The sequence below is a fragment of the Aulonocara sp. 'chitande type north' Nkhata Bay genome, linkage group LG6, assembly GCF_057382095.1.
Source record: "Aulonocara sp. 'chitande type north' Nkhata Bay isolate Kocher_YH1m ecotype deep benthic linkage group LG6, A_spYH_male_GT1.1, whole genome shotgun sequence".
Taxonomy (NCBI): domain Eukaryota; kingdom Metazoa; phylum Chordata; class Actinopteri; order Cichliformes; family Cichlidae; genus Aulonocara; species Aulonocara sp. 'chitande type north' Nkhata Bay.
In genome coordinates this window covers 446,104-465,687 of record NC_141349.1, presented here as the reverse complement: position 1 = coordinate 465,687, position 19,584 = coordinate 446,104, and the positions used below count along the sequence as shown (strand labels likewise).

General features: G+C 46.8%; 1 protein-coding gene across 3 annotated transcripts; it reads left to right on the top strand.

Annotated features, from left to right (window-relative positions):
• The first annotated feature begins 23 nt into the window (after positions 1 to 23).
• kdm2aa (lysine (K)-specific demethylase 2Aa) lies at positions 24 to 17,132 on the top strand. 3 transcript variants are annotated; one of them, XM_086294524.1, is made up of 26 exons: positions 287 to 971; positions 3,470 to 3,608; positions 4,630 to 4,708; positions 4,793 to 4,839; positions 5,311 to 5,489; positions 5,610 to 5,716; positions 5,785 to 5,878; positions 6,046 to 6,199; positions 6,269 to 6,384; positions 6,455 to 6,581; positions 6,683 to 6,912; positions 6,998 to 7,075; positions 11,304 to 11,425; positions 11,636 to 11,759; positions 11,854 to 11,982; positions 12,336 to 12,419; positions 12,603 to 12,851; positions 13,637 to 13,672; positions 13,753 to 13,858; positions 13,947 to 14,576; positions 14,660 to 14,813; positions 15,348 to 15,599; positions 15,685 to 15,848; positions 15,923 to 16,069; positions 16,416 to 16,634; positions 16,855 to 17,132. In XM_086294524.1, exons 1-26 carry the CDS (start codon positions 930 to 932, stop codon positions 17,034 to 17,036), a joined length of 3,990 nt encoding a protein of 1,329 aa, XP_086150650.1. In that variant the 5' UTR covers positions 287 to 929; the 3' UTR covers positions 17,037 to 17,132. The 3 variants fall into 3 exon arrangements, with proteins under 3 accessions (XP_086150649.1, XP_086150650.1, XP_086150648.1); XM_086294523.1 differs by lacking the exons at positions 287 to 971; positions 12,603 to 12,851 and adding an exon at positions 24 to 181; XM_086294522.1 differs by lacking the exon at positions 12,603 to 12,851 and having other exon boundaries at positions 298 to 971.
• Positions 17,133 to 19,584: the final 2,452 nt, after the last annotated feature.

Here is a 19,584-nt window from a genome sequence, read left to right as displayed (position 1 = left end):
TAAGCTGTTCAAAGTGCACTTCCATTTATGGGGCGGCGGGCACTTCCTTGTTGGGTTGAAGGCTACAAAACGTGTCCGTCCGCCGTGTGCCTCTGAGAGAAGAAAACAGGCCACAGAGGGCGTAATACGTCTCCGATTACGGCGGGTGTTTGTAAGTGGACGGATCTCCGCTGCGATGGGGGTAGGCATTTAAAACGCATTATTTTTGTGTAATCGTGTTATTTGAAAGTAATGACTAGTTGTATTGAGTGATAGACGGTGGTTATTGTGATAACTGTTAGCACGATTGGCTAGTTCTTATGACTGATTACGCGTTTGTCCACTAGTCGACCTGTTTTGACTATATCAACCAATTAGATGTGAGTTTGTTTTGGAAGTGTGCTGTTATTGGTTGCTTCCCAATTTCTTTATATGTTGATTGGCTGGCCATATCCAATCAGAAATTACAGCTCTTTCGCGTGAGTGGCACAGCTGTAGTCCAATGAAAGGGTCGTGGGCATGAGTGTGAATGGTCCAGTGTCCGTTTGTGGGCGGGGTATAGTGAAAATGGCGGCTGTTCGGAGAAGGAACTAACTTTATTACCATGCTAGGACTAAAGCAAGTAATAGTGCCAGCTTCTTGTTGTTTTTTTAAATGTTGATAGCCGTTCCGGAGTCATGTCGTTTTGTCTCTGTAGGGTAGTGACAGGGCAGCTACGTAAGCTAGAGAGGCTGTTAAAAACCAGATAAAGAAGCTCGAACATTAAACCGTCCTGTCGGATTTTCTAAACGCCAGCGAGTCCGGCTCTGTATGCGACTAAATTGTAAGAAGTCGGTGAATTAGAGGTAGGCAGCGAGCCCTGCCAGGACAGCACAGTGACGGCTCCTGTGGGACCATCGCTGCCCACTGGTGTCTGTAGTGGCACTCCGGACCCGCCTTTGGTTCCATGAATGAAAATGGATGATTCCAAACCGCGCTGCAGCAAAAGACTGGTAAGTGTCGGGCAGATTCCAACACGCTGGTTCTGCTACCTCAGCCTGAGCCCTGTTTTCTGTTACAGCGGGAGACCACTGCAGGATGCAGGGACGCAGAGCAGTCTCAACGCTCAGTGTCTGCCTTCGGTCAAATCACTGCAACTTTATCTCTGAGCTTCAGGTTCACGTGCGTCTTGTGCAGTAGCATATCTGACAAAGCTGCATCACAGTATGCGCCGGGTCCGTGAGGGTGAAGCACAGCGGGTGGTATTGTTGGAAGATATGCTGTAGAGCAGGGTGTCAAACTGAAGAGAGCTGTGGGCAACTCCCTCTCAAGTAACTGAGTCCTTTCATTGATCTACCAAATAAACACAGTGGTCCTCTCTCTGGCCAACACATGGCAGTTGCTACCGGGCAGGTGTGGAGTGGTGATAACCAGCACTTTGCTTTCATGTCCAAATTTTTTTCTCAAGTGTGTCTGTTTGTGAGTAAACAGACACGCCTGCTGCTTGCAGTTTTGTGTACCTGCAGACTTACTGTTCATGTTCCTTAGAAGTGTTTTGAAATCGTAGGCAAATTCATATACAGAACTTTGTTATTTACTGTGAAAATGCAGCTAATAAGGAGGTAATTGAGGGAAACTCTATAGTTAACCTTTTAGTACTTGTACATTATACAAAGGAAAATGCTGAATGACTTATAATGACCAACAGCCAAAAGTACTAATGAATCTGTGCCTGAGGCATCAGTTAATGAAGAGTGTGTGTATGTTAGTATGAGGGGTTAGGATAAGATGGCACCCAGCGCCTTTCCCCATCATTTTCAACTCCAGGTTTATTTTCTTTAAAAATAAGGTAAGAGTCCTGAGGAACATGAAGACTGTGATGGACGCACGTTTCACACGCGGGTTCAGTGTACGTGTGTTATCAGTCTGTACCCCAAGTATCTGTTTGACATCATCAAAATAATGATGCAGGGCCAGGATAAATGTTGCAGCCAGCCAATGACGTCGCCTGAGCTTTCAGTTAGCATTATAAAAGAAGTCAGCAGGTGCTTAAAAAGAGTAACACTAGCAAACCAGCATGAGTGAAATAAGTTGGCTGTTAATTTATGTTGATAACTTGTTTATTAACACTTAGAGCTCGTGGTTTGCTCCAGAAGACTCTGCTATAAACAACTATACATCACAACTGGGGCAGGGCAATATGGCCAAAATACTTATCACCATATATATTTAAACATTTGCGATAACAAAATAACTGACGATATAATTGACACGAGACAAAATACTTTACATCTCAACTTTATTAGTGCAAAAAAAATCAATGTATTTTCACTTAAACAAGCAGCTGTTTGTTTGTTTGTTTGTTTGTATGCACATTAAAGTTGTATAAAAATGTAACAGTGCAAATTCGTTGCTGACAGTTTAACCAATCTGTCAGCAAGACAATCCATCCAGTGGTGCGGCTTCATAGTTCAGCAAAGTCGTACTTTGATAGATTCTTGAGCGCCGTGTTCGGTAATAACGACGGCCCGCTAGCATGCGCTACCAAAAACAGTGCTTTGTTGTGTATCTGACGGACGAAAGCTAAACCAGTTCCACACCACTGAAGCTGCAGCATTTTTACAAACCAGTTCTGGTTCGTTTCATTCAACGATCCACTTTCGCTCCTGTCGTTCTCCGTCGCTGCCATGATTGTTCCTCCATGTGCGTATGTAAACAAAGGCACTGCGCATGCGCGTTTTACCCATATTCTATCGCCATATTTCATTTTCTTATTATTGCCCAACATTACACCGGTATTCCCGTGAACGGTACGATATGGCACAGCCCTAATCACAACAATGTGATGATCAGTTGCAGTCTCGATCCTGGACTAACATGATGATGATGATCACACATGCCTCTTCCTCCCTTTGCTGGAGTTCACACCTGTGCACGTGAATCCGATTAAGTTCTGTGTGTACTTGTCTCCGTGTGTCGGCCCCGTGGTGCGCTGGTGTCCTCTCGGTGTCTCCTGTGGGAGGCTGCAGCCTCGGGCCCAAAGTCGGATCGTTTTGAGGACAATGAATCTATTAAAGTGCTGATTTTATAGTTCCTGATGCTTCACGATGAAGCCGTTTTCATCTTCTTGGTCAAAAAGAATTGAGGTGGGCCCTAACGTGGACTGTCATTCAAGCCCATTTCATTTATACCCATTCAGTACTCAGTAGCTGCTGTCAGGCCTAGGATACGACAGAGGTGATCCCTGTGAGTGAACACTTGGCAGTGCTGGGAAGCTTCCCCTACAGAACCTAATGCTCATGAACCATAATTAGTTTTCAGATATTTGGCACGAGGCTGTAGAAATGGTTACCTATTATCCTTTTAGCTGCCACTCTGTGAAGCGCCACTTTGGACTTTTTCTTTTGCGGTTGGTTTGATAAGAAGGACTGTCCAGTTTGGGTTAATGTCCATCCAAAGCACTTCAGTCCTCTGTCTTTTACCATCCCTCTTACTCTGTTCTCCTCTCTAGCGTGCTCGTAACCAGCAGCGTTACCATGATGATGGCATCTCAGATGAGGAGATTGATGGGAGGAGGATGTTTGACCTGGAGGAGAAGGTTAACAGTGAGAGGTTCAGCTCTGACCGAGTGCTTCGCATGGATGGAAAAGGTTGGTGTGAACACTGTCTCCATCATTCTCTCCCAAAGGGAGGGAGTGTGTCCTGGGTTCTGTCCGTCCAGCAGTCCAACAGCCACACCCACATCAACATATTACGTTCAGCGTTTGTGTGACAGTAGACATCAGCTGATTTAACTGGGTCAAGGTCGTATCACATGGTAAAAGCGCTACAGATGACACTACCCATAATTTTTGCCCGTAGCAGCTCACACTAGGGGACCCTGCAGTTGGGCAGAAACGATCCCGTCTGCAGAGTCTGTGCACTGTTAAGCTCTTACCAGGTGCGTTGTTCGGCTCGTCCACATACCTGTTGTTGCAGATTGGTTCGATCCTCGCAATATAAACTAGGCCACTCCCCTTGTCAAATCAAACCAAATGACTTTTATTGTTGTGTGTGTGAGAGAGATGGCTGGACGTGTACAAACACACTGTATTCGTAGGTATAGTGTCTTTGTGTTTCTTATATGGGTTTAAGCTTTGAGTCTTTGCGTCTGAGCTTTATTTTTCAGAGCCTGACGCTTTTTTCTTTGCTTCTTAGAATCTTATAGCGAGGGAATATTTAAATGAAGAAACATGTCTTATAAAGCAGCAGTCGTTGCTGCACTGAGGTGGTGTCACAGAAATTTGAGAGATCGTGCTTGAAGAGTGAGATATGCCAGTTTATTAGGATGCCACACAAAGATGTGCTTTCAGGACCCTGGACAGTGCACACGGTGTTCACTGTGATGTCATGAGCTGTGCTCATACATGTGACTGTAAAAGGTCAGCTGCATGCACTCTGACATCACCTCCCCGTGAAATCTGCAAATCCCAAGAAACCTAACACACCAGTCACAGAGCGTAGAAATAAACTCGTGTCAATCTGGCGTTTGTGGAGGTTTTATCTGGTGGAAGGATGGAAGCTGGCCTAATATAAGAAACAACAGTACTGTCCTAATTATCCATAGGACAGTACTTCTTGTCCTATGGATTATAGTCCTGTGTTGAATGACGCTTGTATATTTCTCTGCAGACTTTACATACGCATTCATTCAGAGAGGTGGTCTGAGGGACCCCGTCGTTTTTGAGAAGCCTGATGGACTGGGAATCAAGTAGGCCCCTGTGTAACTTCAGTGTTATTAAATACGTCTATAAACTGAGCTGATGTAATGATGTTGTGTCCTCTGGTTCTGCAGGATGCCAGATCCTGACTTCAGCGTCAATGACGTCAAGATGTTTGTCGGTAAGGCTCGTTCAGTTACACACTGCTACTAAGCATCAGCTTCAGTCCTGGCTTTGCCTCGCTGTACAAACGCAGTGATTTAGGTAATAAATGCTGTAATTACACACTTATTTAAAATACGGGGTTTTCTATTAAAAACAAAGAAGAAATTGAACCTAATTGTTGAAAATAACTGTCAGTGATACTAATTAGAGGTGATTTCTAACTGAATCATGTCCATAGGTGTACAGGTAGCTTCAGATTAGCACAAACTGAATTTTATTCATATAGAGCCATTTCAGCCAATGAGCCTGTATGTGAAACACTCACTGCTGATCAACTTAAGGACAAAATGATAAATAAAGTCATTACTTTGAACGTTGTCTTGATGCTCCTCACTCAGTGAGGTTTCTGGAGAAGCTCGACATCCGCCCAGCTGTTGTGAGCAGCCTCTTGTGTCACGCTGTGTCTAACAGAAGGCTCCCCTCTCAGGTAGCAGACGCATGATAGATGTGATGGATGTGAGCACTCAGAAGGGGACCGAGATGTCCATGGCCCAGTGGACACGTTACTATGAGACCCCCCCGTGTCAGAGAGAGAAGCTCTATAATGTTATCAGCCTGGAGTTCAGCCACACCAAACTGGAGAACTGGGTCAAGAGGCCTGCCACAGTATGTACCTGCAGGCCTGTTTGACTGGAACTGCTGACAGGAAATAAAAACCTTTAAAGTGATTTTAATCTGTTTGTTTTTTCTCACTGTTTGTATTTTGTCTCACGTTTGCACGTGTAGGTCGATCTGATCGACTGGGTGGACAACATGTGGCCTCGGCATCTGAAAGAGAGACAGAGAGACTCGACTAACTCTATCAATGACATGCAGTACCCCAAAGTACAGAAGTAAGTGTCCTGCTGTAGGCAAGTGTGGCGGCAGGATGTGAGCCGTGATGACGATGATGTCTCCACAGGTACTGTCTGATGAGTGTTGAGGGCTGCTACACAGACTTCCACATCGACTTCGGTGGGACTTCAGTATGGTACCACATACTGAGAGGGAGCAAGGTGAGGCCACGAGGGGCCGGCTAAGAGACGATCTCTTTCCCGTTACAGCTTCGGGTCAACGCATAAGTCCTGTCAAGTATAAAGAACAGGCTAGAAGGGGAGGGGCCTCCTGAAAGTGTCTGTTTTGTCCCACAGCAGAGCACAGTGAATTACACTTTTGTTTGCAGGTGTTTTGGCTGATTCCTCCGACTCCTCAGAACCTGGAGCTCTATGAGAACTGGGTACTGTCAGGGAAACAAGGAGATGTGTTCTTGGGAGACAGAGCGTCTGACTGCCAGAGGGTTGAACTGAAGCGGGGCTGCACCTTCATCATACCCTCAGGTACACACTGACGTGCACTCACTACCTGCAGAAGCAGTCCTGTGGTATTATAATCACTGTGTGCTACAGGTTGGATTCATGCCGTTTACACCCCGGTGGACTCGATGGTCTTTGGAGGAAACTTCTTGCACAGCTTTAACATCCCCATGCAGCTCAACATCTGTAGCATAGAGGACAGAACGCGGGTAGGTGAGCAGGCTCTGCATGAGCTGCTGAATGAACGTGAATAGACTTTAATCTTTTTACCTCCTGCAGGTTCCAGCGAAGTTTCGTTACCCCTTCTACTATGAGATGTGCTGGTACGTGCTGGAACGCTACGTCTTCAGCCTGACGAAGACCTCCTACCTCACCCCAGAGTTTCAGAAACACTCCCTGGGCATTGGTATGTACACAGCCCGCAGTCACTGCCCACTGGGGGACACACATGCGTGTTGTGTGGGCCATACTGGTCAGTTCTGAGTCTTTCTTATTTCCTTCATGAAGGTCTGAAGAATCTGTGTGGCTCAGATCCAGTCAGTGAGCAGCTGAAGACTGAGGGGGAGGGTGTTGGCAGTGAGGAAGACTCTGAGAAGCTTCCACTTAAGGTCCACCTGACCCCCCTTGAACTGGAGGGACTCTGGAACCTGCTGGGTAAACTGGAAGCTCTGCCCTCTAACAAGAAGTGTGTCCCAGCAGGGATACACAACGCCCCGGCGCTCATCACACACATCAAGGTATCGCTCGTCTGTATGTCGTCGTGGAGCTCCATGTGAGCCTCGCGGTTCTTTCTGTCACGCTCATGTCTCTGCTGTCCTGCAGGCACTACTGAAGGAGCACGCTAATGACAATCCCAGCATGTCGTACACAGGACGGCCCATCGTCAGGTGGCCGAAGAGGGTAAGCGGTCTTTATTCACCAACAGACTGCACACTTGTCATGGTAACCCTGCCTCTGGTCCGTGGAGCACTCCGTCTGTGCAGAGAGAGACTGAGTCACATGAAGGAGGTTTATGATCCTGTCCACAGTCCTGTGAAGTACGCCTCGTGACTCGGTAGTTTTTAAACCTTTAACACACATAACAGTTTCTGTGTGTGCTGTTCATTTAACTCTGCGTTACAGACACTGATTGCAGATCCTCAGCTCTGCACTCTGAGCTGTTTGTGCCGACTGTGGTCATAATACACGGCACCAAGTTTGGACACGTGCTAACACGTCCACTCTGGTCTCGTCTGTCCAGCAGAGCTAACCGTGCGTGCGCACAAAGATGTGTGTCAATCGAGCGTCCAGATGTTTGTTCGGACATTACGAGCAGTCGTAAAAGTCCCTGTGACCAGCCGTGCAAACGGACCACAACAACAACAAATTATTTATATAACGATAACATGCACATAAAGCCAATATTCAGCTCTTTTTTTTTTTCTTTCCCCCATCTGTTTTCTTATGCTTCACGGGGGGGGGGTCACCCGGGTCACCCGGAGGTAAATGTGTTTCCTTATACAGCCAAACTGGGACTGGGTAGGATGACTACCAGATGTTTAGTCGTTCGCACACTTGTTCTGTCCTGACCTTTAGCGATTGATGGTGCATAAGCTCTGATAAGAAGAGAAGCAGCAGGGAGGAGGGAAACGGGAAGGCCTCAGAGGAGGTTCATGGATGTAGTGAAGGAGGACATGCAGGGGGTGCTGGGACAGGGTGAGATGGGGGCTGATGGTCCGCTGTGGCGGCTTCTGAAGGCAGCATGTATACTTCCTGTGTCATCGTACCAGCTTCCACTGCTAATGTCCGTCCCAGTGTGCTGGACTGCTGGTAACTGACTTTGAACAATCCATCAAGTCCAAGTGATCAAAGTCATTTTCTAGTGTAAATGATTAACCCTCATTCAAATTCAAATTTTATTTGTCACGTACACAGTCATACACAGTACGATATGTAGTGAAATGCTTGGACAACTGCTCGCGACCTAAAGAGAACAAAAAAGGAAAAGGCTATGAATAAGATAGGAAATAAATATGAAAAATTAAAAAGGGTAAATTTAACTAGGAAGGAATAAAATATAAATTAAGGTTAAAAATGAAATAACTGTACAACACAAATTAGAATGAAGGGTAAATTTAACTGGGAAGAATAAGAATAAGATAAATATATAAATTAAAGTTGAAAATAAAATAACTGTACAACAAAATACACAATATAGAACTATATAAGAATGTATGAAGAAATCTAAATCTAAATAAATATATACACAATAACAGCAGCTGTACAAGTATTAACCGGAAATGAAGAATATAGTGACCAGTGTTGTGCAAAAAAACAATGTGTGCAAAAACAATGTCCAGAAAGTCCAGTGTGTGTGTAAGAACTGTATGTGTGGGTCAGTACTGTGTGGTGGTGTGATTGAGAGACCGTATCGCCTGCAGGAAGAAGCTCCTCCTCAGTCTCTCTGTGTTGGTCTTCAGGGAGCGGAATCGCTTTCCTGACCTCAGCAGAGAGAACAGTCTGTTGTTGGGATGGCTGAGGTCCTTCACCATCTTCCTGGCCTTGGTCCAGCACCGCCTGCTGTAGATTGAGTGCAGGTCAGGGAGCTTGGAGCGGATGGTGCGCTCAGCTGACCGCACAACCCTCTGTAGAGCTCGTCTGTCCCTCATAATGTCCTCCTGATTTCCACACAGCTGTGGTCCTCAGGGGACAACAATGTCCCCATCTGGTTTGACTGATGCATAATTAATATGAAGTTTGTTTTTCCCACACTTTTAATTAAAACTTAATTCAAACACAATTCCTTTTATTCCTTTTATTCCATTTCAAATGTAAGTCTGATAAAAACCTCATAAAAATGAATTTTTTCTGTTTTCGGGTAAAAAATAAATTAAATCATCAGAAATCATGAGGATCGTTTCACAACCAGAGTCGGCTGCTTTAACAGATGATCACAGACGGGTTTATGTCAAAGTTAATTTAGAAAGCTGTTTTTAAACTACAAGTTTTTTACTGGCAGCACATAATCACATCTGTGGTCCTCTGGGCTCAAAAATGACCCCGTTTGCTTTGAAGCAACAAGTATAAAATATCATCCATCTCTGTGTTTCAAGGTTTTATTCAACTTTATTCCAACTCATTGCCTGACAGTTTTCTATATTTTGGCATGGTAGGAGGGCATGAGTCTGAGTGAAGGCAAACTTTCATGAGGACAAAGGCGTGTCCATATTTGACCCAAGTGCAGGAGGAAGCTCAGGTTTATTCCTCTGCACTGGTCCCATCATGGACAGCATTCTTTCTGCAGTTGCAGGCCAAGGGGCATATACAGTAAACAAGCTGTTACAGGTGATTGTTTTCTTTTGGAAACCTGCAATGTTAGGGACAACTCGTGTCCTGACTGCAGGACAGACGGTTTGCCATCGCACACGAGCATGTTCCATGTACAGCTGGACCTGCATCACATGCTGCCCATGTTTTTGTCTCAAAGTTCCCTGGTTTACTTGGATGTTCTGTTGGAGGGGACAGAGTCCTCTGAAGGGGACTTGGTGCTCATACAGTCACATCAGTACCAGGATCTTACATCACAGCAGGAGGAACACCCACTTGTGTTTCAAGTCAAGTCAACACCAACACACATCATACACCTCAAATGGGAGCACGTTTGTGTCATGAACGACGATCATCTATTGTGTCTTTATCAAGAAATTATGTCCTTTTTGTGCTTCTATGATTAATCTTGTGTCAGCATGAAAACTTCTCTACCAGACTCAGGATGTCATAAACTGGCCGTAGCGACTCTACTGGATGCACGGCAGTAAGAATCAACACACCCACATATGCCTACAGCTGCATTCGGTCCATTTTTCTTCCTCTCTTGTTGTCCCTCCTTGTTCATCATTGAGTTGGCTGTAGAGCAGGTCATCTGCTAATTGGATGGTTGTTGGTTCAATCTCTGTGTGCTCTAGTCTGGAGTTCTTACCAAGGTGTCCTTGGGCAAGTTACTGAACCCCAACTTGGTCTCTGATGCATCCATTGGCATGTGAACGTTAAAAAGCAGAATACAAGCAGAATACACTGTGTATAATGCTTTCAGTACTCGAGTAGAAAAGCCACTGAAGGAGTATGGGACCTGGCACATGTGCTTGGACTGTGGTAGATCATCTTTCTCTGAGGCACATGAGAGAGTCAGGCATCGTCTGTCACTGGGAAGGTTAGAAGACCAGATCAGTGTTTCCTCACGTTACTGCAAATATTCCTCTGTCTCAGCTGATTCCTCTTTCCTGCTTGATTCTTTGTCTTCATCATAATTGAAATGGATGATGTGTAGTCCTCTGACACATCTTCTATTTCAGTTTCACATTCTGAAAATTCAAGAAACTTCAAGAAGCCCAGTCACTTTCTCTCCAAGCTCCTCAGACTACCATGTCCTGGATGCCTGAGAACCTACTTGAACATAGTTCAGATTCTTCATCACTTTTCTTCACTTCATAGCCTTCTTCCACTTCTGCAGGTGGCTGATGTGCTTTTTCAGAGAAAGGGTAGCATGTGCTCTAAATATTGACAATATTTTCTATATCTTCTAACCCTGGATCTTCCTGAACAGTGATTCTTCCTCCTCATTATATTAAAGACAATATGTGCTTTGTCCTACTGGTCATTGCTTTGCACAACATGGTTTAAAAAAGTAGCTCACAGGCCTCCAGAGCAGTGGAGGCCTGTGAGCTACTTTGTGTGTATGTATTATTGTAGGGTCGACCTTACAATATGAAGCACCTTGATGTGACTGTTGTTGTGATTTGGCGCTGTGTAAATAAAACTTAATTGAATGTTGTTGTGGTTGTTGTGACCTTTGCTTGAGCCCACACATCAGTGATCCAAGATCAAAGGTGTTTGAAAGCAGTAGGTTGTTTGCAACACCTTGTACTTTGGGGACTTTTGTCCTCGAGGACCACAGGTGTTATAAAAACCCCATAAATAAATGAAATTACTTAAAACTTATTCCAGTCATGCATAGCACAGTAATGAATAACTTCTGTTATTTTCAGACCATTTGATGAATGAAAAACACATTTTTGATAGCAAAAGATTTCTTTAGAAGACAAATGTCCCAAGGACAACACATTAAAGTGTTTTTCTCTTATGCTTCCAGCCATCATGGTACCAACCTCCTCCCCCACCACCACCTCGCCCTAAACTGTCCTCCACTCCCATCACTCCACGACCTCAAAAACCAGCGTCTTCCATGTCCGTGTTGAGACGACGCAGGGTCAGGTAAGGAAGTCGTACCTGTGTCAAACCTTTTGTTACTTCAGTTCATATAAAAACACGATGCAGTTTTTCTTCATATTTAAGACAACATACCAAATGTTTTAACTATTTACAGTGCAGTGAAATGATTTTCATGTTTGGATTTCATTATGTGCCACAGCCCCGTGCTTCGTTTTAAGCCATCCTGTTCTGTCCTTGTGTGTGTGCGCGCAGGTGTAAACGCTGTGAAGCCTGTATGAGACCTGAGTGTGGAGACTGCAACTTCTGCAGAGACATGAAGAAGTTTGGAGGCCCAGGGAAGTTAAAGCAGACCTGTGTCCTACGACAGTGTCTCTCTGTTAGTAACTCGGTCCTTGTTTTTATTAGTCATTGTCTTTGTAATTAGCAACATGTATGCGTGTGTGAGATACTTGACGACCCGTCTCTTCCAGCCGGGCCTGCCTCTGTCTGCGGTGTGTGAGATCTGCAAAGAGCCCAATCAGGAGGAGACCGGAGACCCCTCCCTCACTCTGATGGAATGCTCCAACTGTGCCCAGATCGTCCACCCTGCCTGCCTCACAGTACGACACACGGAGCATATAGCAACTCAGTGGGATGTGCTCGTCTTGTTGTTGACAGTTCAGCGCTCGTAGCCTCGCTACATCTTAAATAGAAGCTGGATCCTTAGTAACTATGACCGTAACTTCGTAACTTAGTAACTATGACAGCATGTCTGAAGGCACAAACATGAAGGTTCCAGGTTGTATTGAGGCTACGTCCACACGTACACGGGTATTTTTGAAAACGGAGATTTTCCGTTTTCAAAAATACCCGTGTACGTGTGGACGTAGCCTTAGATTGTGACTCAACTGTGTCTTTCTTCTCATCAGTCCTGTGTGCTAGCATGAGTAACTGTCTGCATGTTTGTCTGCAGGTTCAGGGGGAAGGCGTGGTGAATAAAGACCTCCCGAGCTGCTGGGAGTGCCCGAAGTGTGTGCAGGGCATCACTGATCCAGAGGTACACAATGCATTAATTAGCCACTGTTACAGCCTGGGCGCGCACACACACACACACACACACACACACACACACACACACACACACACACACACACAGTGTGACAGATCTAATGGGCTTATGTCTCCTGTTTGTTTTTCATTATTATTATTTATTTTTGACTTTGATTTAATTCCGTCACAGTCATCAGGCAGTGATGAATCGCTGGCTGCTGGCCACCAACAGCGTATCCGTCCCCACGGCCCCCTGGTCCTCAGGCTGGGTCCGGGGCCCTCTCCTAGCGTAGGGGGTCCTGTGGGCCCCCATCAGGACGGGGAGGTTGTCCGCTGTGGTTTCTTCCCTGCTCCTTCTCTTCCTTCCTGCTCTTCCTCCTCAGCGTCACTTCTCTTGGTGGCGGCCCCTCTGCCTTCTCAGCCAATCAGCTCGAGACTGGTGAGAGGTGCCGCCTGTTTGTGCATAAATCCACCCGTCTGTCGCTTACATCACTCCTTTTTCTTTGCCATCTTTTTTTTTCTTTCTTAAGAGAAGAGACACAAAGCTTGGTCTAAAGGATGTCAGCGAGTCAGTGCCCCGGGCTTAGTGTCCGTGCTGGGACGCAGTGAGGGTCTCATCCTGACTCCAGCTGTAAAGCAGCAAATATCCGTTTATGGCTGCACACATATGTTATACTGAGGGTCTGTATAATTAGCCTGTGACACACTGAGGTGTTTTATATAAATACAAACGTGGTTGTTGGTGTTCTGTGGACCTGCTGAATCAGCACTGACTGACGTTCTGTGAACAGGAAATGGATATTTTGAACCATTTCCTGCGAGCGTGCTAATCATTCTGCTGCTCCCAGCATCGGAGAGCAGTAAACAAACACGAGTACCCTCTGCATCGTCTCATTGCGCTTGTGTTCAGTGACAAATGGCCTTTCTCTGAAGCTAGATAGGTACTGAGTCAAAAATGAGTGTCTGATCATCAGCGCTAATTCTGTGGTTGTGGTGGAGGTCGCTCTCAGCTCGATAAATGCCGACTGTGACAGGATTTCATGTACATGTCTGATGGTGTGCACACCGTGAGCACTGATTGGTCCATGTAAAAGCATGCTGATGTGTGGACGGGTTTGTAAGGGATTAAAAAAACCATGTTTGTGTTGTTCCAGTGTTTGATCGAGATTTTGAGTTGAGCTGTTGGTCGTTTCTACTCTGAAAGAATCCATTTTGTCTTTGCAGCAGCCTAAAGGTGACCGAGGTGACAGCCTTCCACTGGTGAGTGTTCCTCAGATCCCTCCTCTAAGATCATTTGTTATGTCTCCCATCACTTTGATTATTCCTCCCACGCTGTCCAGAAAAGGAAGTCCTCCTCTCTGCTTGACGCTCGTATGGCTAAGATCTACAGACGCCAGCGCCACAGCCGCGATGGAGAAGACTCCGTCAGTGACGATGACGATGAAGGTTTGTGGCTGTTAAAATCTGTTTTCATCGATTCAGTTAGCGACAGCATCAAGAAAACAGAGTTGATTCTTTGTTCTTCCACGTGCAGCCTCTCAGAGAAGAAAGATGGCACTTCACGCTCGGGGTGGGACTCACTCTTCCAAGAGGGCCTTTGGCGCTAACAGGAGAGGCCTGCTGAGAGGAGGCTCGGCCCACAGAGGCAGCAGAGCCGGGCTCGTGAGTCCGGGATCATCTTCTGTCCTCAAGCTCAAGCGAGGGGTTGGCATGAGGGACGCTGGACGCCGAGGACGAGGGGTCAGGTTGCGCGGAGGTTCCAGAATGCAGCGAAGAGGAGATGAGTCTGACGAATCTGACGAGGACGACGATGACGACGAGGATGATGACGACGAGGACGACGAGGACGATGATGATGAAGAGGATGAGGAAGAGGAGGACAGCGAGGACGGAGATAAAGAACAGCATCGTCGACACAGGAGACGGCGCAGGACCGATGATGATGAGGATGAAGACGTAGACAGCGAGGGGCAGTTTGACCCTGAAGAGGAGGAGATGGACACTCTGGAGGATGATGAGGAGGAAGAGGTGGAGGAGGAAGGCCGCTGGGATTCGGACCCAGAACCTCCGGTCCTGCTGGTGTCTGATCTGAGCGATGACCTGCTGAGTGGCTCCTACCTGACGGTGACTCTACAGCGCCCCAACAAGGCCAAGAGACAGTGTGGTAAGAAACCAGCACAGCAGCTTAGGATTGGCTCACATCTGCAGGCGCAGCATGAGTAACAGAAGGCTCTTTTCATGCCTCAGGCTCCATAGTTCCAAAGCTGGAAGCAGCCATGGGCCCGAGGACTGCTGCAGGGCAGCAGGGCTTTATTCAGAGAAAGGGCGCTCTGTCCAAACCTGCACGGCTCAGGTGCACAGACCCCGCGGCTGACAGCATAACCCCACGAGGACCCGGCAGGTAGACTTTAGCACATATTGAGCTTTCGTGTCACGTGTTGGTGTTCCATCCATGATTCAATGATGTCCGATACCTCTGAGCAGTCCTGGGACAGTCAGCTGCTGTGCTCATGTGGCAGAGCAGGCTGGCGGTTCCACCAAATAACCTTGGGCAGGATACTAACCCCATGTTGCTCTCTGATGCATCCATCAGAGTGTGAACGTGTGTGAATGTTAGGCAGTTAGAATGAGTGCTTGTGTGAATGGGTGTATAAAGCGCTGTATAAGAACCGGTCCATTCACCATGATTGGGCTGTCTGCTGCTGGCCAGCTCTGCACAGTCCACTGTTTAAAATATTAAACGACAGTCACTGGATAAAAGCACAGAAAAGAGGCCAGAGTGGAGATCTTATTGGGGATGAGGCTGTTTGGATGTATGGTGAACATTAGATGACCAGACTCGGTCCATAACGGAGTGACTCAGCTTTTTCCTGCCCGTGTCAAATGTGCGTGATTGTATCGCACATAAGAACTACGCTGTGCTGTGTCGTCATAGGCCTCGCCTGCGTGGTAGCCGTGGTGAGAGAGGCGCTCGAACTCGCTCCGCGTCTTCTTCAGAGGAAGAGGAAGCTGCTGCTCACCCTGCGTCCTCCACCCTGTCTTCTCCATCGTTGCCGTCTCTGCTCTCCTTTAAGGATGTGGGCAATGAGAGAGGCGGGGAGAAGGAGGTCTGGGTGTCTGTGTTCAGATACTTGAACAGAGCTGAGCTGCTGGCCTGCATGACTGTCTGTAAGGCCTGGTACAAGTGGTACGTTACCCTCGCGTCACCTTGTTCTGTACATGCAAAGCTCCGCGCTGCTTATGAAACGACCACCGCTTCCTCCCCTATGCAGGAGCTGTGACAAACGTCTGTGGAGCCACTTGGATGTGAGTCGGTGCAGCCCGCTCAGCAATCAGGCCCTCGCAGGCATTGTCAAACGACAGCCCACCTCTCTGGACCTTTCCTGGACGCCCATGGCCAAGAGACAGCTGAACTGCCTGCTAACGAGACTCCCAGGTACGAACGCGAGGCGTCCCAAAGCGAATGTCTCCTGTCCTGGAGAGTCTTACTAAACCTTTGTTTGTGTTCAGGTCTGAGAGAGCTGAGTGTGACTGGTCTGCCCTGGTCCTGTCTGTCGGCAATGGTTTCTCCCACTCTGCCCCATCTACGGCTGCTAGACCTGCGCTGGTGCGACGGCGTCACAGACGCCCAGATTAAAGAGATCGTCACGCTGCCTGGTCAGTGGCACGGTGGGCTCAGTGAGCTGTGTTTCACCCCACTCCTCCTCCAAGCACTGGGAGGGGCTGCACCGCCACTGCTTGAAGTTCAGTGGCCGCACTGCCGAGCAGCTCGGGACATGTTCTTTAGTGTGATTGTGATCAGCTGAAAGCTTGTGATTGGGTTTGTTTCATCAAGCACAAAATGTTTCCAGGTGTAACCAGCAGAGATCTAAAGAAGCACAGAAACCTTCCTCCAGACACATGTGACCAAATCAAAAGTAGTAGTAGTACACCTGTACAGCTCGTGGGATACTGTGTGATCAGAATACAAGCCAGAGTCTGCTGTGTGTGTGTGTGTGCGCAGGTTTGGAGTCATCCCGCAGCAGACTGAGGAACATGGTGACGCTCCGCCTGTCCGGTCTGGACATCACTGAGTCCACTCTGAGGCTCCTGCAGCGCCACATGCCGCAGCTGGAGAGGCTGGACCTGGCTCACTGCAAGGATTTAACAGACTCCTCGGTCGCCCTGTTGGCAGCAGCTGGGACTCACACACGCAATAACCTCACCGAGCTCACGCTGGCAGGTTTGAACAAACACACTGATCACTGTTGGCTTTTTCACACACCCGAGTATAGGAAGGCTGCTGTTCCATTGGCAGACCCTCATCCCTTTGATTCCTGCAGGAAACAACTTCTGTTGGCCACTAATGATGACACGTGGTCGTTCATAGCTGCTCTTCTTTCTTGATCCAAAGCCTGAAAATCATATGAAGACATTAAATGTGTGTCTGTGTGTGTTTGAAGGCTGCAATGAGCTGACCGATGGCTGCCTGTCCTATCTGAAGCGCCTCTCCTCTCTGACCCTGCTCGACCTCAGAGGCTGTAAAGGCATCAGCAGACGAGCCTGCGACGCCTTCATCTCCGACCTGTTCCACGTAGCTGTCTACTGCATGATGGAGGAGAAACTCATCCAGCGCCTGGATTAACATGAGCACACACTAAACACAAACATTTTATTTATGATCACACAAGCTGCCGACGTTGGACTGAAGCATTAAAGCTGCCAAAAAGGCTGCCTTCAAGTCCCCGTGTCGTCTGATGTCATTGTTCAAGCATTTCTGTTAGTCTGGTCTACAAGAAACACTTGTACGCTTGAAACGTGTTATCTGCAAATGCTGCCAAACTATCACCAGGAGATCAGATTGTTCCCTGAATCTCGAGTTACTGCCTGAATACGAAGCTCTGTTACGTTTGCGTTTCCTTCATGTCTAAAATGTTCACCTAACGTAGAACCCCCGTTTTTGTTCAGGGGACTTGGGAAGTTAAAGTCTTGGTGGTCAGTGTTTTGCTCTTCTGCGTCTTAACACTGATTGCCTGTGTACATATGTTGTTTGTTTCATATATGACAGTGTAGCATATAAAACTTTAAGAGTCCACGTTTCTGTGCCCATTTGTTAAGCACTGTGTTTACAGATGTGCCGAAACAGCCGGTGTATCTGATGAATTGTGCCCCACATGGAAACATTGTATCAGGGAGCTGCAGCGTGGCCACCAGCTCAGCGCCTCCAGCAGGCACCCACATATGCACTCACACTGCTTCATATCTGATTAGTTGGGCTGTTTTCTGAGTTTGCAGTGTGTCAAGACTACTGCAGGTTCAAAGGGTGAGGTGTTCTGATAACAGACTTTCCAAGAACTATCCGTCAGTCTTCATCCTCCTCTCCAGCACTAGAAGTCCAGACCTCCGTCTTATCCGGGTGAACATCAATGAGTTCCCAGGCCAGCTGAGAACTCTCCAGCATGTTCTCGGTCTACCACAGGGCCTCCCCGAGTAGGACACGCCCGGCAACAGGTTAGGCTTTAGAGGATTAAAGATGGGAACCGTCCCAGTCTGCTAATCCAGAGAGATCCATGCAATGTTGCACTGGGGTGTCAGCCCATCCAGGGCCCACACACTCCTGTCAGCACCAACTTACTCAATGTCTTCTCTTATATAGTGGTTTTCTACTCTGCTTCATGCAACACACGTGCACCTTTACTACCTTCACTTGCTTTCTATCAAACAAGAGCAGCTGGTGATTGAACCACCAACCTTCTGATTAGTACCTGCCATTAGCCATCACATCTCAAGTCTGCAACACCCACTCCCCTGCACGCTATCCCCTCCTGAATCAGCGGACAGTCTGCCAGACTACCTTGATAACAAAGAGTGCTAAATGAATGTTTGGTTACCTGTAAAGCTCTTTGAGTTGTCAGCACTTTATTGACACCATGAAGGAAAGGTACAAAGAGATTATGAAAAGTGACACTTTTCACATAAAACTAATGTAAAGTAGCTTTACAATTCAATTTTATTTACACAGCGCCAAATCACAAAAACAGTCGCCTCAAGGCGCTTTATATTGTACAGTAGATTGTAGAATAATAGATTCAGAGAAAACCCAACAATATTTTGACCCCCTATGAGCAGGCACTTTGGCGACAGTGGGAAGGAAAAACTCCCTTTTAACAGGAAGAAACCTCCGGCAGAACCAGGCTCAGGGAGGGGCGGGGCCATCTGCTGCGACCGGTTGGGGTGAGAGAAGGAAGACAGGATAAAGACATGCTGTGGAAGAGAGACAGAGGTTAATAACAGATATGATTCAATGCAGAGAGGTCTGTTAACACATAGTGAGTGAGAAAGGTGACTGGAAAAGGAAACACCCAGTGTAGCTACAGTATCCAGAGTCGTACGTAGTGAGGAGGTAAAATTATTAATAAGATGATCGACCTCTGTTGGAGCAGCGTTCAGATAGCTGCTCTGTTGGTACAGGGCATTGAAGATGATAACAGTGGGTGGATTATATTCTTAAACAATAGCTGTGTCCAAATTCATGGGCTGCATCCTCCTGAGGACCCGGCCTTCGCGGGGTAGGCCGGAAAGTAAACGGCCGTGAAATTGGATGGTCTCGCCTTCTGATTAGCGTCACCGCTGTCTCGGTGGAGTTTAATAAACTCAGCCGTCTGCTCCTTGCTATCTAAAATATTACAGGACACTGGCATAAATTCTCGACCGTCTCATACTTCTGTTTAATCAGTTTTCTGTTTGACGTTTAGTCAGCTGTGTGAAAACCAAGGAGGAACCCACCCGGGGATCAATAAAGTTTTATTTTGTCTAATCTAATAACTTTAATCTCAGCCAAACCGATTTACTCACGAACAAACAAAACACTGAAAAAAGACAAACAATAACATTTTTAGGTTGTCTAAGTGACTTATATATCACGTTTAACCCGAGCAGGGAAAGTCCGCGGTAATCTGAACATGATGTGCCGGGAGTTGTGCCGTTCTCTGCGGCTCTAGTGATGCTCGAGCTCTCAGCTAGCTATCGAGCTGGTGGGTAATAGACGTCTCCGAAAACGTCAAAGCACTTTTGCAAATGTCTTGATAAACTGAGCAGATATTAGAAGTTTACACACCCACATCGCCTGAAAATATGTTTAAAATTTATTTTGGGACCCAGAAAGATTAGTATGAGTAATTTTAAAACTTAGT